The sequence below is a fragment of the Meleagris gallopavo genome, chromosome 12 (assembly GCF_000146605.3).
Source record: "Meleagris gallopavo isolate NT-WF06-2002-E0010 breed Aviagen turkey brand Nicholas breeding stock chromosome 12, Turkey_5.1, whole genome shotgun sequence".
NCBI classification, from domain to species: Eukaryota; Metazoa; Chordata; class Aves; order Galliformes; family Phasianidae; genus Meleagris; species Meleagris gallopavo.
In genome coordinates, this window is record NC_015022.2 from 4,826,984 (window position 1) to 4,845,818 (window position 18,835).

The 18,835-nt window shown below is 35.5% G+C and overlaps 1 protein-coding gene and 1 long non-coding RNA gene across 2 annotated transcripts in view; one reads left to right on the forward strand and one right to left on the reverse strand.

Annotated features, from left to right (window-relative positions):
- Positions 1–4,040: 4,040 nt before the first annotated feature.
- The window catches only part of THSD4 (thrombospondin type 1 domain containing 4), a 39,113-nt gene continuing 24,318 nt past the window's right edge, over positions 4,041–18,835 (forward strand). Inside the window, exon 1 of the mRNA XM_031555273.1 lies at positions 4,041–4,311. Coding sequence (XP_031411133.1) covers positions 4,056–4,311 — 256 coding nt within the window. The 5' untranslated portion in view covers positions 4,041–4,055. The remainder of the gene's footprint in view (positions 4,312–18,835) is intronic.
- On the reverse strand, positions 4,696–9,476 carry LOC109369598. The gene is made up of 3 exons (XR_004161031.1): positions 7,609–9,476; positions 6,948–7,051; positions 4,696–5,008 (listed from the first exon to the last, which is right to left on the reverse strand). It is a non-coding gene; the product is annotated as an uncharacterized LOC109369598 (long non-coding RNA).

Here is an 18,835-nt window from a genome sequence, read left to right on the forward strand (position 1 = left end):
CCTGATGCAGCTCAAACAATAGAAGCAAGTTATTGTCATGTTGTATTATTTTTGTCACTTTACCATGTAGATTGCAATTTTAGTGCAACCATTTAGAACTGAAATTACAACATCTGTTTTCCATTACAAGAATCAGCATTTCATGTTTCCAAATGCTTGGCACCAGCCCCATTGCATTGTCCTGAACATATATATAGTCTTAAATCCCTGTTAAGTCCACCACTGAATATTTCATCCAGATTGCCTCTTGTTTCTCTCAATACTTATTATTTGAATTAATGTTGTCATACTGTTGGCTGTAATTCTTGAACAAGGTCTTTCATGTTAACCTGTAACTTAAAAGGGCTTCTTGAACCAAATTGCAGAGATCAGTTGAATGATACAGAAGATATATCTAAATCAAAACTAAATTTAGAAGACGAAAGTAGCTCTTCTGAGAAACAACACATCTCAGCAAAATTGTTTTTAGGGACAGACTTCTTCTAGTTGTCCTCATGTTGATAGGTATGGAACAGCTTCCAAGAGTCCTGTCCAAAAAGTAGGCATGACTCAAAATCCTCTTGGTGGGCAAAATGCATTTCATTTACCTTTGTCTTCTCACTGATCTCCTATTCACAATCCTAGTATTTTTCATGTAGGAATATTGTATAAGATTTATTTCTAAAAGCAACATCTGCTTTTGGATTCCTAAATATATATTGCTCAATCAAAAACTGATGTAGGAATTCTTTATACATGAAAGTCTTCTTTTACCATTGTGAAAGTGTATGGGGATGTTAAGTTGGGCACTAGTGTTTTGGCACCCACCTTATGTTTCAAAGTTGTGCAAAAAGGTTATCTGGCATTTCATATCTATCTGCTTATCTTGCTGAACGTCTGATCTTTATATCCGTTGAAATGGTTAAGACGAAGTTGTGCTCCCTGGGCAAATGTTGGAAGGACACACTATCAGTGGATTCCAGTTGGTAACAATTCTTTACATTGTTTTTTCTTGCTGAGGAATTGCTGTGTATTAAGCAGTGTGGTAAGGGGATTTTTGTTTGTTGCATATATGTGTGCTTCAATGTAACAAATACCACAACCTGAGAGGGTACATGTTGAGCTGGTTTGTCTTTTTATGTGATTGTATGCTTGCCAAATAGTAAGGTGATATTTCTTTAATTTGGAGTCAGGACAAACAAACATTATCTGTTCAGTACAGTTGCATGAATTCTACATTTTTAGTTTATTTAGTTTAATCCTGTTTACTAGCCTTATTTTGAGAGGATGAATGCTACCATTCCAAATCGCTGAATAGCTTCAAGAGTCTGTTTAGAAGTAGAGTTAGAAGAATCAGTTATCCAGAAGGGTATTTCTTCATCTTACCAGCATTAACTGTGAACCAAGGCCCAGGATGTACTCTGGACCGGTGGCAGGTGTCTAATCCAGTATCTTTTGACCTGTGATTGATAGAAATCTATGGTCCTTTACAGTTAGAGTGGGAGATTCCCATAGAACATGTGGGACACGACTTGCTGTATGTATCCTTGCCAGATCTGTGACTAGAAGACAGTACACAGTCATTTTTATATGCCTGCCTAAACTGTATTGAGTGAATCTCAAGGTTTTCCAGAATGTATCAATTTTTACTGGCCAGTTCTTCAGAAATCTGTGCAATACTTTAAAGCACATCATTTCCACAGAAGTCTCAGTAGGCCATCTCTCTGGTTTTCTAGTTTTTCATTGTAAAACTGTGATTTGCTGTTAGGTACCCTGTCTATTGGTATGTAAAATGTGTATCTGAGTGCACTCTGCATATTGCATGTGGTGTATTTATATCTTTGTTAGTCATGATTCAGTATTTGTTTCTTCATTGTCAGTTACTGGCTTCAAATTATTAGGTTCTTGTTTCCACTAATTCATTCTTTGTATCTTTATCAGTCATTTTCTCTGAAAGAGCATTTATTTGTGCTGCATGGCAACAATTCCAAGATGTACAGTTGAAGAATGGCAGCTGTTTTGTACATCCATTAATGCTTAACTTAGAATGTTGTGTGAGTTTGAAATGGGTTTGATATTTATTCCCTAGGAAAAATCACATTTGTACTGACTGGTTGCTTTGTTTCTGTCAAAAAAAGTTCTGTTCGTGGTGCCCCATGGTAGTTCTGCATTATGCTCTCAATGAATATCACACGTATTTCTCTATTCTCTTTTATTTGCTAAAAGGAAGAAAATTATATTAACCTTTATGGGACTCAGTAGTGATGCAGAATACCATTAAACATTTATGCTAGCAATTTATATGGAATAGCACCTCATATTTGAAGGGATTTCCTCCATAAAACAACTTGCTGGCAGTGGAAGTTTCCTGAAAGTCACTGGATAGCACTGGTTGATGCTTTATTACATTTCCATCCAAAGGCTGTGTAGTGGAGAAAGTATTTGTATTCTCAATAAAATAGCAAGAGAATGAGTGTAGATGTTAACCAGTTATTGGGCATGGCAATCTTCAATTAAATCACATTTTTTGAGTTGTTTTAGCAAATTTTAGCAAGTCTGAAATTATATTGCATGATTTGGTATAGTTACAGTGGTAATTTCTGTGTTTAAACATAATGCTTTGTTAGTAAGTAAAATGCATTTTAAGGCAAAACATAGAAATTACACTCATATGTGATCTTATTATTTCTGCTGTGCTAGGCAAATGCAAGATGCTAAACCAGATGTTTCTCTCTAAATTCAAAATCTCTTTGAAATCACGCAGTAATTGCTCACAGTAGATTTAATGGGATAAATTAGGCACTTGTTTATCAGGTTATCCTGCCATGAAACACCATGCTTGGGAATCATCTTCTAACTCTTGCTTCATGACAAGCATAATTGTCAAGCTCCATATGATCCTGGCAGTGATGACTTAGATGGCTTTATCTGTATTTCTTGGACAGTCATAAAAAACGTGTTGGGTGTTAAATATTTATGTTGGAAGTAAGCAGACTTTGGCTTTCAGTTTAGAACATTTCTCGCAGCAAGGGCCAAGCGTTAGAGTTGGGAATTGGAAAGAAATACAGCGATCTCAAGGCTCGAGAAACTCCCTATGTTGGTGGTATCAAAAATCTCTTTTTCTTCTCCTTCTTTACTTGGCTGTTTGCTTACAGAAAAGACCATAGAACAATGATGTTTTTATTTTAACAAATATTTGCAAGTATTTTGTGGAATTTGAAATAATAGAGCAATCAGTTATTGAATATTTTCCATCAAGTTATTACATTTCATGTAAATAGAAGAGAAGTGAAAGGCTTATATTCTACCAGCTCATGATTTTTTTCATTCTTATCTGAATGGAAAAGAGAAGTTCTTTGTGCACGTGCCCCAACACATCATTTCCAATAGATGATAATTCATACAGGCAGATGATAAGTGTACATGATAAATGATTTTTAAAGTTTTTAAATACAAAACAGCAATATAATGAATAGAAATGTTTCTACAAAAGAGGAGCTCATCTCTGCAATATGTATATTTTTAAAGTATAAGTTCAATTTTTTTTTAATAGCCTTTAATTTACATTATTTAATGAGACTTTTTTAGTTGTTACTGGGTTTGTTGAACATTAGATTGTGCCACTCTTTACTCAGTGAATGGTAAGGCAGTTTCTATACTGTCTTGGCACAGTATAAAGTCTTCTTAGGAACCTAAGTTGCCAAGAATAGTCTCAGTACTAATATTTTTGTGGAATTTAAGGCGTTATATGTAACGCAGATCTACTTGTGTAAAAAGTAGTTCTACTGGATCAGAACAGAGCCACAGCTCTGTTAGATTTATTTCCCGACTAGCAGCTAGAGAAGCTGCATTGTTAAGAAGTTCTTGGTGTGATGGTGTAATCAGCAAAGATAAATGCATTGGTGATCTTTAGTGTGTTCTTATATATTTGGTAACATAGCATAAAAAGCTGAAGGCTAACTTGAATTCCCCAAGTCAGAAGAACAAGGGCAGAAACTGCTGAAGTAATAACTTGAAAAATCCTTTCAGTACTTATTGTTCTTTGAAAGTCATACTATCCTCAGTTGTTATATTTGATGTCTGCAGTTGTAAGATGTTGGAAGCAGAAATCTTATTTTATTTTGCAGAGCATTGGCTGTGACGACTATCTGGGCTCAGACAAGGTGATTGACAAGTGTGGAATATGCGGAGGGGACAACACTGCTTGCAAGGTTGTTTCTGGAGTTTTCAAACACACACTAACAAATCTCGGCTATCACAAGATAGTGGAAATTCCTGAAGGAGCTACTAAAATTAACATTACTGAGATGTCAAAGAGCAACAACTATTTGGGTAAGTTGTATCTCAGTGAATAAAATACTTTTTGTGTGCTAGTGTAACTGGGTGGAGTGCCATCTAAGGACTGTGAAATAGATGTCAGAAAATGGAAAGACAATTGACTATACAGGTATTTTGCTCAGAACTAACTGACAGTGTGTAATTCTGGCTTGATCTTGCAGGACAGACACTGTAGATGTGTTACTGTCTGTTTCCCTGTCTGCATGATGTGATTTTGGTGTTTCCTACCAGTTAATCCACTGTTATGCTTACACTCCCTGCATTGTTAACCTAGTCTGTATGTACAAGAATCCAGCACTGAGGCCTACTTATTTACATAAAGTATATCAAGCCTTCTAGAGAAGAAAAGAAAACATCTGATTGCTTAAGAATGTCAGCTCTTTTAATGTGAAAATTATACCAAAATTGCATCAAGATAAAGTCTTGTTGATCGTATTCTCAGATTACAGATCATTGATACAGTTATTTATTCTAAAGAAGGTCCTTAATTCAAAACGATAGAGGATCTTGGAATATTTATATCAACATCGTAGTTTCTGGAGATATATTTTTGAGGTGCATAGCATGCTGCAAATAAGAAATTATGTCTTGTATGCCTTTGTGAATTGAGACATTTCCTGTTTAAAAACTCATTTCCAGGTTACAGAGGTCTTTGTGTGCTTCTGTTCAGGAGCCAATTTTGCTGAGAGATCTGGAGAGAAAAGAATTATCAGAGTAAATAACAAAAATGGTACTACAGGAGGCCTTGGTTGCTAGCTCAGTGTTTTTATCAGTAGAGCTATCCAGATATACTGGAAGTTTAAAATCCCTGTACTCCAACAGCCACTGTTTCTCACTTCTGTCTGTTAAACATCTCAGTATCACACAATTTGCTCAAGTCTAAGAAAGGAAAGTGCTCATTATTGAATCTTCTTGCCTTCAGTTTCTGTTGGAGCAGTAACTGGTTTTACAGAAACATCTGCATGTAGATGGGAGTTTATGGTGGGGACAGAGTGTACTGTAATGTCATCTCCATCATTTTGCAGAAAATCGGACTCTTCAAAAGGGAAGAAAGAATATAAACTGTAAGCCCACAAATATCAAAAGTTCAGGACCACACTTCTGGGGTGAACTCATCATCAGTTCTGATTTGTCCTGATTTTATTCAAATGTATTTTGGATACAGATAACATGTATACACCAGTGCTAGTTTTTTCTAATGGACAGTTTGTGTAGTATCCATCAACACTAACTCATTTGATGAAGGAAATAAACAATTATTCCATGGGAAGAGCTTCTATACATATACATACTGTATGTTTACTAGCAAATGGATGAGAATAGACTTACTTAGCACGTTGATGAAAGTCACTGCACTACTAATCTATAAAATTATGAAACTGAATATGATTTATTATCAGATTTACATGTCAGTATGTGAAAACAGCAGACAGAAAAGGTCGCTTAGCTATATTAAAATGTTCTGAGCTACAAGTACATTTTTGGAATTGGCAGGACAGAGAAATAGTAATGTTTGCTTAAAAATAATCAAGACTGTTGGCATGTATGAGAAAGTTGCAAGGTTTTTCTTTCCCATGCTATGCTCCCCTGAGCTCTTTGTTTATGCCATCAACTTTTTTCTCCTTTTTTATTCATTACATATGTTTCATTTTAAAGCTGTTGGTACAGACCTACTCTGCTAAATTTACCAACTCCTTCCCCTGTTCTGAATTCCTGAGGCTGTTCCATCTAGAAGGCCTCCAGCCTCTCTGCTTATGCTGTAACACTATAAACTTGGCTTATTGAGGCAGGTGTAGTTGCTCCAGGACAGGAATGAACATGTTCCAGCAGATCAAAAAACTGAAACTAGAAAAAGTTTTACCAAGCAATGCAGTATACAAGATAAATGGTAATTGGGAAATTGTTTTTTTTGTTTGTTTGTTTTGTTTCTTGTCTATTAGTGGACACAAATTTCTCACTGATGTCACAGCATTTAAAATTTAGCCATTGAGGGCTTTGTAGAACAGTTAATCCTGGTACAGCAGGGAAGCTTGAACACTCACATCTGATGCTTACTGATTTGTCAATATTAGTAGGCGTAAGTCTTGAATTGTAAAACTGGTAAATAATTTTAAACTTTTCTGTATGCTGCAGTAACAAAACAAAACAAACAAACAAAAAAAAACAACAATAACCCAGTAGCCATTTCTTTAAGTATGTACTGAAGTACTTTGCAAAACTGAAGTTTCAGGTCATTGTTCTGATGTAGTCCAACTGCAACCATCAGAGTTGCTTGTAAGCAGCATTCTTATGGTTGTAAGGAATATAAGTTTGTTTTTCCCTTTGCTTTTTACATCTCATAGTTTCTTCAATGCAAAATCGCAAATCAGCTCAAGGTCACTTAATTTTTATTTTTATTTTTAAGTATGTCAACCAGTGGTTCTGGGACTCTGAATTATTCTGCTTGTCTCTTCAGGAGACCATCTGAGTTCCATATGATTTCATTAAACAATTTTTACACAGCTCTGTACATCTTCACTGCTTTGTCAAAGATACTAAGCAAACCAGCAGCCAGGAAAGTGGTTTTTCACTGGGAGGTGTTTGAGATTTCTGTACTGGAAAAAAGCAGGTAAGAATGTGATGCTTCTTACTGAAAGAGTTTCACATTCAGCTGAGTCCTCCAAACATATGAAAGCTTCTCCATGCTGCTTTTGCAAAGTTCTGAGGCATAATCCATCGCTCCTTGTAGCAAAACCTGTGACCTCGTAGAAAATGTAGTTTTAATGATGATGATTATTATGATAGAGATATGTTTGAACAACCACTGAAACAGCCTAGTTATGTACCTTTACGACCAATATTTTACTGAATCTACCACACCTACCTCATCACAGGTTTCTTGTGCATCTAGTGGCCTATGCTATTTTCAGTGAACTGTTACTTTTTCCTAGGAAAACAGTTTTGGAAGGGAAGCAGCCCGATTTTGGTATTAACCTGCCCAAAAAATGGCTATTAATATATTCACAATATATTAATCGATTTGTATGTTTACTCTAGTAATTTCCTTACAGTTTGAAGCAAAAGGTATGTATTACAGTGTATGTTCAAACTCTCTAGCCAAGTCTGTAGGCTGTATAGTCCTGAGCTATGCACAGAATGACTTGATCCTCTAAGTATTTTTCCTAAATATTTTCTTCTTGGCTGATCAGCTAGACCTTAGGGCAGCAGAACTGCTAACCTTGGAGAGACTTTTCCATTGTCAAAAGCACTTTTCTAACATGCTAATCTTGTATAGGAAAGAGACAAACATACCTTTTATCCCACTGGTAGTTAACAGCTGGCAAATTCTCATATACTGAAATAGAAAGTTTGCCATTGAGGACCATAATACCTTGTGTGAAACCAGATCATTTTAGCACTTTTGCTGCAGAAAATGTGGGTTTTGAGTATAAATAATCCAGCATCTTTGGGTCTGAATTTTAGGATGACAAAAATATAAAGCCAGATAACATGAATCTGATTATTTGGAAGGTGTTTTTTTGTTTGGTGGATGTTGAGAACCTTATTTAAAGATACTGATGGTTACTCATATCCATAGCCTTAATAGTAAGAGCATATGATGAAAGTATCAAAAGTAAAAATGGAAATTTAGCTTAATAAAAGTATGAAAGTTACAGAGGTTGAAAATGAATTAGTTTTGAAATACATTAACCATGTATTGCAAACCTGTAATCAGAAAGAGGTAGGTGATGTCCTATAATTGAAGCAACGGTTTGTTTCTAGAACATTCAGTTCTGCAGACAGTACCAAGAAGCACCAACTGCTTGCTGTCATTGGCAGTACACATGTATGAGATGTTATGGAAGGGAAAGTTTATACATTAGAGTTTGGACAAGCCTCTTAACATTTAGTGCCTTATGTGAATACTATTTAGGTGGAGATGCTTATAGCTAGTTGTAAGGCTTCTTGCTATTCCTTAATGGAATGTAATAATGTGTTTTAATTTTGTTTTTCATAGCATGAAGTTTTTCATTTATTAAATAAGATTAGATCGCTGAACTAACTTGTTTTCCTTGCTTTCTGTAGAATGACTTTGAGCTATTCTAGCACCTGCTCTCACCACATGCTGGCATACTTTAGTCATGATTTAAATAAGAAGTATACGTTGTTGTTTGTTTGTTTTTAATACAAGCCCAAGATATTTTATTAGTATTCTTATGAATGTTAGTGAGAACATGAATATGGGACTAGTCACGTGAAAATAACAGTGAAGAGGCAGTGAAAAGATGCTCTGAAAAATATTTTGATTCATTATACCCTGCAGCACAGATAGCATTCAAACAGCATGTCTCATGATGAAATATTGTTAGCAGCTCTTGAGCTTAAAATAATATTTTGAAATCACTTTAGAGATTCAAATTTCCAGCAAGTATAGAAGTAGATTAGAACACTGGCAGAGAATTTAGAACATAAACATTGTTGGAGACACTGCTGTGTGACAAGCAATCATATGAGACGTTTTGTAATTTAAATATTAGCTCATGAAAAAGCCACTGATTTTCTTCATGTGGTGCTAGTTAGATAAATTACTACACTTAATTATAGATTTTTTTAGAATTGCTCTTTCTGATTATTTGAATTTTTTTACTGTTACACTTTTTTATTTTGGAAGATAAGAATAAGGTTGGTGTGCAAAGCCATTGCAACAGATACTACCCAGTAATACAGAGAAGAGAGAATATGTGCTTGAATTTTCAAGGCTTGGAATTAACATGCAAGAGTATGTCAAAGGAGAGGGTTTTTTTGTATTTTCTGTTACCATATATACAGCAAACTTCAGTTTTACAGTACTTCAGTGACTGTCCCAAATCAGTGGTGAGAGCTGCCAATGAGCTGTTAATAATCCATCCACTTCTATTCAGAAACAAACATTGCCATTTTTTCTTTTAAGTTTAGTAAGTACAGCAAGAAAAAGCTAAGCTGTTATATGTGTTTATTGTGATAGACTTGTGAAATCCCCACAAAGACTTCTACATGGTGTTTTTTGTGGTGTACATTATTCATTGAGTGCATCTGTATATGTGTTGGTGTATGCATCAGAGTTGGAGTGTATCTCACATTTACAGCTTACTGTCTGCATTACTTGTAAGCTATGTAATTGTGTTATCTGGATTAGGATAACTGTTTTTTTTACCTTTTGTCCTTGGTTCTCCACTGGAGCTGAACAAACAAAGACAACAACAAAGACATTTTCATCATTTTCTTGTACAGATGACAGAGATTTTCTCCAAACTGTGAAGAAAAGATGTAAAGAATTGAATCTCAAATAAACTGACAATAAACACAGCAAATTCAAACCTTAAGGAAATTCTGGATTAAATTATCAATAACTGAACAGGCAGTTAATCTCTGTAAAGCTAGCAGTGACATTTTGAATAATGTTCCTTAAATATGCTTTCTGACATAAGGAATACTAGCAAATCTATTTTGTAGTTACTTCCTGAAGATTGAACTGAAGAGTTCAGAAATTCTACACAGAAAGAGGAAAACTTTTTTTTCTTAAAATACTTGCTAAATGGAGTATTCCTATTAAAATATGATATTATCAATTAATAAATACTATTTATTGGCTTCTGCTGAGTCTCCTCTCTACTCTGAGACTTGTGTCTTTTCCCACAGTTCTTAATATTTTGCTTAGGGATTTTCTGATTCTGCTTAATGGATACTTAACAGAGGCATCTCAAAAGGTTCAGTCCTCTTTGAGTTTTTGAAAAGATCTGATGCTCAGAGCAGATAATTGAGGTTAGTTAACACTGGATGCTTGGTTGTAGGTATACTGATCATCTGAATTAATAGTAATTTTATTTAATTTCACTTTTGAAAAGCCTTTTCTATGGTGATGCTACAGAAACATCTAGAGGACACAAAGCCTGGGAGAGTGTTGGGTCTTCCACTAGGAAAAGCCTTTACAAAGTACAGTTTTAGAAAACAGCATTGTGCGTTGATCTTATCATTGAATATAAAAGAAGAACAGATAAAGCCAGGACTAATGATTCAAGCTGGGACTACTTCACAAGAAATGTTGTAGAGTGGGAGGCAATCTAAAATGTAGTGTGAACACTTCTGAATCTGTAAAGGGGATTTCGCTTATGGAGTGATAAAGTGCTACTTGAAGTACTGGCAAGTTGTGACATTATTTCACTTTTGGAGTTCGGCACATGTTTGAGGATAATGTGCATGTAGATAAGTTACCAAAATGTTTGCTTTTAATGCTAGAGGTTTAAGAACTGGTTAGAGTCAATAAACTAAGATGCAGAAAAGTGCAAGAGCTATCTTTCTAACACTTCTTACTTGAAATTCATTTCTATGTTGCTTGATTCTTCTAGCATACGTATGCAGTTTTCATATTCTTTGAATTACTTTCCTTAACATAATTTCAAATCAATTTGCTGCAGAGAGAGCTTCTTTCCTTAAAATGTTCATCATATTATAGCCAACGTGTAGCATTTGGCTAGGGAGAAACACTTACTAAAACCCTTGAAGTTGTTAAGACTTTGGATGAAATTCAACCCTGGTGTTAATGAATTCAACTCCACTGAATTCAAGTTGCACAAGAATCTTACCTTGCATAATGACCTGTAGTTGAACCAGAATACATCGAGGACATTTTTCTTTCCTGACCATTTATTTTTTTTCAATACTGGTGTTGCTTAACTAATCACATTTTAGAGTTTCTTATAAGGTTATCTTATTATAATATGTTCCAAGGTGACCTTTTCCCACCTGGCTTCATTAAATAGCGAACTGATACATGACAGTCCATACAGTGATCTTTAGGTTCCAGGCACATTTTGAGTGTATTGTTTTTCATATATTGAGTGGCAGATCCTTAAAAACAAACAAACAAACAAAACGAGACCATATTATTCATGTATCTCTTTCTAGCACCCAGTGGCTAGGATTTTTGGCTCATACCTATTCACTGATGTCAACACTTATTACCAGTTTTGGAGCTCCTAGTGTTCTCATTTCCTGTGTTTCCTGATTCTGTCAGCATTTAACAAAAGTGGTGTTTTTTGTTTTGTTTTGTTTTGTTTTTTTACCATTTGTTTGTAAGCAATGTTTTTACAGAAGCAGCTATCACTACAGCTGAAGCCTGCTGTTGCTTTGATGATTTTGCCTGCAAATACATCATCTGAACAACAGCCAGCAGCAATGAGTCCCACTGAGGTGCTTGTTTCATAAGTTCTGTATTAAAGGAATGTTTTTTTTTCCTTTCCTTGAAATATGGAAAGGTTGTTTTGAACAGAAGGGAAAGGAATAAAGAGAGGTATGCAAAATAGTGAAACTCTGAAAGGCTGGCTGCTCGGTTTGGCTTGTAAAGCACCCGGCAGTCTGGTTGCTTATATAACTTTCCAAACCCCCTTGGCGTGGAAGCCTCTGGAGGCTGCAAGATTTTTGGTATTTCCTGCTTCTCATCAGACCCCAAAATCTTTAATTTCAGTCTTTCTCACAGTGTTTTGATTATACTTCTGTTTCCAGTTATGAACAAAACCAAGGAACTTGAATGCAAAATTTCAAAGAAAATGTATGAAAAAAAAAAGAGAGAGAGATGAGCAAAGAGCCTTGAAAAACAGTGAGTTTTTATTTATCTAAACTCAATTAACCCGAACTTGATAGATCTCAAATATTTAGATTTGTCTTTGTTTTCTGTTAGGTGAATATGTCATTAAGTAGTTTACATGAAAATAGTAGTTTGTTTTGGCACAGTTTTCCAAGCTTACTTAAAAATCTAAGTTATTTTTAACAATGTATGTTGAACATCTTAAGGAACATACTTGTTCTGCCACTGACCAATGTTGGTGACTATTTTCTTCATTTCCAGTCTTTATTTCAAACATTTGTCATACTAAATAATAATTAATCTCTGTTTGTCATTGGTGAGTCTTTAATCTTAAATTTTCATTGCAATGAAATCTACAATGCATCTACGTTACCATCTAGGTTCATGCATGTTCCCTTGAGGGAGAAATTCCATTGGTCCCACTCACAAAAATTCCATTGTCAAACAGAGTGAAACTTCAATTCCTTCTCTTCTCACTTCATAGGAGAAACTAAGAGGCTCTTCTCAGCTGTGCATAAAGTATTATTTTTCTGCTGTTATTCACATGAAAGTTAATTAGATAAAAAGATCGGTAAAACGGTTTTGAAAACCAATTTACAAAATAAAAGCTTTCTGATAGAAGAGGCTTGTTAGAAGAGTTTGGTGGTTCCCTGCATCACAGTTCTGGATGGGTAGCCATCAGGATGCTGTTTGGTTCTGTGTACTGGAATGTTTGGAATATTTCAAATACCTGAAAGGTGATTGTAGAAAGAGCAGGGTTGGTCTCTTCTCACTGGTGATAGGTGACAGGACGAGGGGAAATGGCCTTAAGTTGCTCCAGGGGAAGTTTAGGTTGGATATCAGGAAGAACTTTACAGAAAGGGTTGTTAAGCACTGGAATAGGCTCCCCAGGGAGGTGGTTGAGTCACCATCCCTGGATGTGGTGCTCAGGACGTGATTGAGCACAGGGTTGTTAGTTAGGGTAGTATGGTTAGGTTGTGGTTGCACTTAATGATCTTCAAGGTCTTTTCCAACCTGAGCAATTCTATGATTCTAAAGCATCCACTGTATTTTAGTAAGCTTCGTATTTTTTACCTGATATGGCTTTTCTGCCTTTTGGCTGTAATAGTCATGCTTTCTTTCATACAACAGCATGAAATAGATATATTCTTTTCTTCTTCCATATCATGACTGTACTTAATTGCCGCCTTTTCTTGAGGTGCTATTTATATCCTTAACGGTATGGTTGTCCATGTGTGGTACACATTGTCTTCTAGAAACTTAACAATAGTAATACTTAAAAAGTTACATCTCAGAGTAGGCGGTACAAGTAATTTACATAGGACATCTTACATATTTCTGTGTGTCAGGGTGCCCACCGCTGTTGAGATGTCTTTGGTTTACAGCCAGGCCTTGTAAGAGATCTAAAACTTCAGCTTCTATCCTTGCCTTTTGCATAAGTTTTTTCTTTTGTAACATGGATGATTCTCCTCTCTTTAATACAGCTGACTTCCTGCTCTATTCTTCTCCTCTAAGATAGCCAATGAGGGACCAGTTTTGGAATGTCATGCATCCTTTGGAAATCATTAGCTTTGTGAGTTCATCAAAGTCATGGCTGTTTTGTGTGTTAGTCACAGTACTGTCCTCTTCTTAAAAATTTTCATTCAAAATGATTGTTATGCTCTGACTCAGCTACCCCTAAAGAATGAATGGTAACAGTCCAAATTCTTAAACTATCTATAGACAAATTCCCAAATCATATCAAGACACATATCTTTTTTTTTCCTAGCCAAAGGAGAGGTTGTTACTTATTTAAATAGCTGTTCAAGTGCTGCAGAACATAACTTAAGAAAAAATGTCTGGGAACCTGGTTTCAATTGTCTTGGACATTTCTGTAAAGCATTCTTTTATTCCCTAATCTTATTTTATTCTGAGCAAAATTCTCTTTTGGATAGTGAAAAACCTACTTCTTTGTTCCCTAAGCATCCCTTGATTTAGTTGGAATATGTTGTTACATCATTGTCTGATTCTATAGAAGAAACTGTTTTATCTTTTTTTTTTTTTTACTGTTTGCTTTGCTGATTTCCCTTTGAACTTGTAAGTTTCAGCATTTTTGTTTCTTACTCTTTCTTACATCTTTTAGTAAAATAATCAGCCAGAAGAAATCTACATTATTAGCGGCTTCATGGTTGGATCCAATAAAGAGACTTCATATGCAGAGAATATTTTTACATTGCAGCATTAAATTCCAAAAGAAATCCAAGGTATACATGAGGATTTAAAATTTGATTTATAGACTGTGTGATTGAGTTAGTCAAGGGAGATTAAACTTTATCCTTATCTTCATTGCTTTCCCAGTGTCTTTGTTTTCTATTGAATATTGCTTCACGTCTTTGTGTCAGAAAAGAATTGGTACTTAGAGGTCATGCAGGCCCATTATTTCATTTGTGCTTGTGTCCATGACAGAGGTAGTTAACCACAGTCAAGACTCATTTTATTTTATGTATGTGTTATAATTAAACTGCTGCAATTCTAAAAATTTTGATAGCATGCCTGTGTTACAGTTCAGATGAATGTCTGCTGTGAGATTAGATGTTTTTAAGTGAGCTACTCAATGAAGGTGACCAGCTTGTACTTCTGGACTAACCTGGACATGGTTTAGACAGAAAAGCTTGAATACCTGTTGATCATCAGTCAAACAAAGTGAAAATGAGAGCATTTATTAAGGGCATGATAGTCCAGCTGCAGCCAGTCTGTATTAAAAGGCTAATGTCTGTATCTCATTCACCCGCATTAACCTACACCAGCACTTCTACAAAATAAAATAACATTCAGCTTTTAATCAGCATGCAGCCAGTTGAAGTGGGTGATTGGTACGTGAGGGTAGAACTGCTTTCTCTGCACCTATAAAGCTCTTAACATGGAGCTGTTACAGAGCAGAGAACTTCTGAACATAACTTGAAATAAGGATTTTGACTTGTGATTCTACTGAAGTCATTGGGTATGGGAGGTTAAATTTGAGAAGGAGCAAGGCTTAGGGGCTGGAGGGTGGGTGGAGGCCCCAGGTAAAGCTGGTTGGGATAGTTAAGGCATACTGATGCATGTAAGGCCCTGCCAAAACCAGCAGTGATAGAGAAGCAGACTGTATAGAGCTCGTGGAGTTCTCAGGTGACATACCTGTGTTTAATCAGGGTGAGGAGGCCAGAGCATACCTTCAGCAGATAATTGTGCAATGGTTCAAATGACTGTGGAGAAAGGTTGCTTTAGCTGGAATGTATTGGGCAGATTGGGAATGGGAGAGATGAATATACTTTACTTTTAAGTGTGATTTTTCTGAAACTTATTAGACTTATTTGTCTTGATTTTTTTACCTTTTAAAGAAAGAAATAAAGTAGCAGTGTGTTTTTCAAGAGCGATGTCATCAAATTTTAGTGTTAAGGCAGACACTTGATAGACAAACAGGTTGCTCTGTCAGCAGATATGGGTTCTGTGATGAGAAAGACACTGGCAAAAAGTAAACAAAGCAATGACCTTTTCCAATGAATGAGCCTTCAGACCAAATTCTGCAAATTAAGCTCTCAGATAAATAATCAAAATAGCATTATTATTGTTTGTTTTAATTATTTATAGATTAGCATCGTATTGTTTTTCTTTGACTAAATAAGTACATTATTTCTTAATAATTGGATTACATTTAAACTTGAATCGCTGGGTTATTGCATTAGATGTCTGTCTTGTTTTTCCAAAGGTAATTTAGGCAACCCCCATTCCTTCCCCAGTCCAAGTTAATAAATACGTAAGGTAAGCATCTGTTTCATTGAGCAAAATTAGTCTACTCAAAGAATGTTTATAAGAAGTAAAATCAGGGCTTTGGAAATCCTAGGGAAGTGATACATTTTTATTGGCAAAAAGAGGTCCAGTCATTTTTCTTCTAAATTGCTTGTGAGGACCTAATGTAACAATGTTGTAGTGTATAATTTGTCCACAGATGTTCAGTCAGACTACAGAATAAAGATTCCTTCAATAAGTGGAATTATAAGTTTACTGTTAAATTTCTGTCGTAACACTTCATCATTCTCTTTTTAGTTCATATTCCAGAAGGTAGGGAGGATTGGTTTTTCCTTGAGTCTGGCAGAGCTACGAGTGATGGCTATGTATGCAGAGTGATGGCTTGCTCTCATTTTTTTGTTGTTCTTTTTAAAAACTGTTCCATTCCTTCCCCAGACTTAAATAATACAGGGGAAGGTCAGTCAGGGGGGTTCCTTTGAACTGAAATTTGTATTATAAGTGAATAATAATTTTATTTGGTTGTCTTATTAAAACATAGAAAATAAAGAAGCAGCAGTTTTGTTAAGAGTTTGTAACTCTTCATCACCACCATTTCTTGTTGTATTTTTAACATAACTAGAATTTATGAGACTTTTTAAGTGTCATTGAAAGCACATTATCCTAAGAACTTACCAGTGTCTTCCAATTGTATCTACTGATGCAGTGAGAAATTAAGTTCTCCTTAATTTCCTTCGTCTCTCTTAATAGACATCACAGTCCGTTCCTAAAGCTTTCGAGTCTCTGATTCAAAACAGTTTTTCATGCATTATTTTAACAATGTTCTTACGATCCTAATGAGCAACTGACCAAGTTTACTGTTAGCCAGTAGCAGTCAATTTAATTAGAGGGAGAGGTATCATGCTTTGAAACTGCAAAATTTGTCTGTTACTTATACGTAATGATTCACTGGTACATGAATGAAACAGACCATTGTTTCCCCGTGCCTTATAATACAGACTCCATTCTGAGCTGTTGGACAGAAGACAGGTTCTACAAGGAAAAAGAGAGGATTTTCTTCCATTGTATTTTCTCCCTTCTATTATTTCTGGAAGTGTCACATATTTGTTATATAGTATGTTGCAAGTAGTTTAATTTTAAAAGATTAAAACAGAAATTCTGATTATTTTAATCAACCTGGGATTGCCTGGTACTGATAGTGGTCCTTTAGCATGCCTCTTCGTGACAATCTGCTTTAGTTAGTTGCAATTTGTGTGTCTGCAGAAGTGCATACCCAAAACCTCAGGAGAAGTATGCACAAAAAGTATACAACATAGAAGTAGTGTGAAAACTCACAAGCTCCTTAGATGGGTACAGCTTGTCTTTGTTCTCTACCTGTATTTATCTTTACTTAACAGACTTTGAAAAAAAAGTAGAACAAAATATTATTGTAAAAAAAACCAGTTATTTCAGCAATTTGAACAGTTAAGAAAACAAGAGCGTGACTTTTTGTATACATCTTGGAACATGGACGTTATTTACTATTTGTTGAGAATCAGGCAGGTCTGTCACTATGATGTTTGATACCCTGTCATGTATCAGCACAACATGCTTGTGTTGTGTTCTTTGATTTATTTTTTCTTGTTGAAGTTGAAAGTTAACCTGATAAGTGTTGCACACAGGAGATACTAGCATTCATTATTTTTTTTCTGTTTAGAATATGTGTCCCATGTCTTTAGCATCACTGTTTCCACATATTTTTGAAGCAAAGGTGAAATCAGATGGAACAATTTTGTACCGACCTTTGAGTTTCTTTAAAACTTCAGGAGAAAACAGTGGTAATACGGTCAGGATTCCTATGAAATCCACATAGAATCAAGCATGTCAGAACCGGGCTAGACCTAGAATTATAGTTAGATGGCAATTGGCCATAATTCTGCAGGTGCTGATGAGTGCTCTGTGAAGTACTCTCCATAGTATAAAGCTCTCTTTAGTGTAAGCATTAATAAGCTACCTCTTAGATTGTAAAACAATCTGAAACAGAGTTAAGTTAAGGCTAAGGAATACTGTTACTATATTAATGTATAAAGGAATCTTTAGTTTTTCCTTAGTGTATTTAGTGTATGCATTGGAGGCTGTAGATTTTCCTGGTGAATGTGGTGTAATTGGTCATGGACATTTTCATCTAGCTGAACTGTGCTTTTTTCATTTAGTATCTTTGAGTTTTCATCATGTCTTATAGGTAGAATAAGTTAATGAGGTTTAACAATAACCACTGACTATAGCATCTGCTCATAGAGGAGTTGTCTTCTGCTACTCCTTCATTCTGGCATTCCTGGTTCTTAAAATACTGTATTACCTTATTGTAATACAATACCTATATGTAACTTGTATAGTTACAATACTGTATACCTAGGGCCAAATTTCATTTGGATTTAGATTTTAAGACTGTTATCCACCGCCACCTTCTTGTGTTTTTTTCTGCCCTCATCCAGTTTAAAGCAGTCTGTCATGTGGCTCTCCCCTTAAAAATTACTGAGCAGCAGCTTTTAATGTCCTGGGGGCAATTCTTGTGTCTTTTTCTTCTCTCCTGGTAAGGCAGTTTGCCACTTGCAAGGGTTACTTTTCTACTCTACCTAATGGCGCAGAATAGTAGATGTTTTTTCCTGCATCTGTCCTGGCTCTGGCAACTTAAAGCGTTATTAAAAGCACACTGCATAAGTAAGGTTTTCAGGCAAATTTTTAAAGGTAATGCTAATATTTTTAATTAGTCAAATGTACTTAAGTATCTTAAGTTTCTTCACACTGTATATGAGAAAAATTATACTAAACTTGTACAAAGTATTGAGTTTCACAAAATTTTGCTTCTGTTACTGACATGTCAGTGAAGGTACTACCGAAGGTTGCATGCTTCCATCTTGTGATGATATGCTCCCTGCTGCCCCCAACCTCCTCCTTTGGCCTGGCCATTATGCCTTAGGCCTTGCTTGGGACTGATAACACTGTTTTGATAAATACTGTGACTGAGTCAATCATCTTACCCCATAAATAGTGAGCAGCCTGAGAACCCTTGAGCTCTAATCCCGATAACAAGACTGCATGCGATGTCTCCAATTCCTTCTAAATATTGTGAAGCTTGAGTGACTATAGTTTCAGAGTGGGTTATGTGGA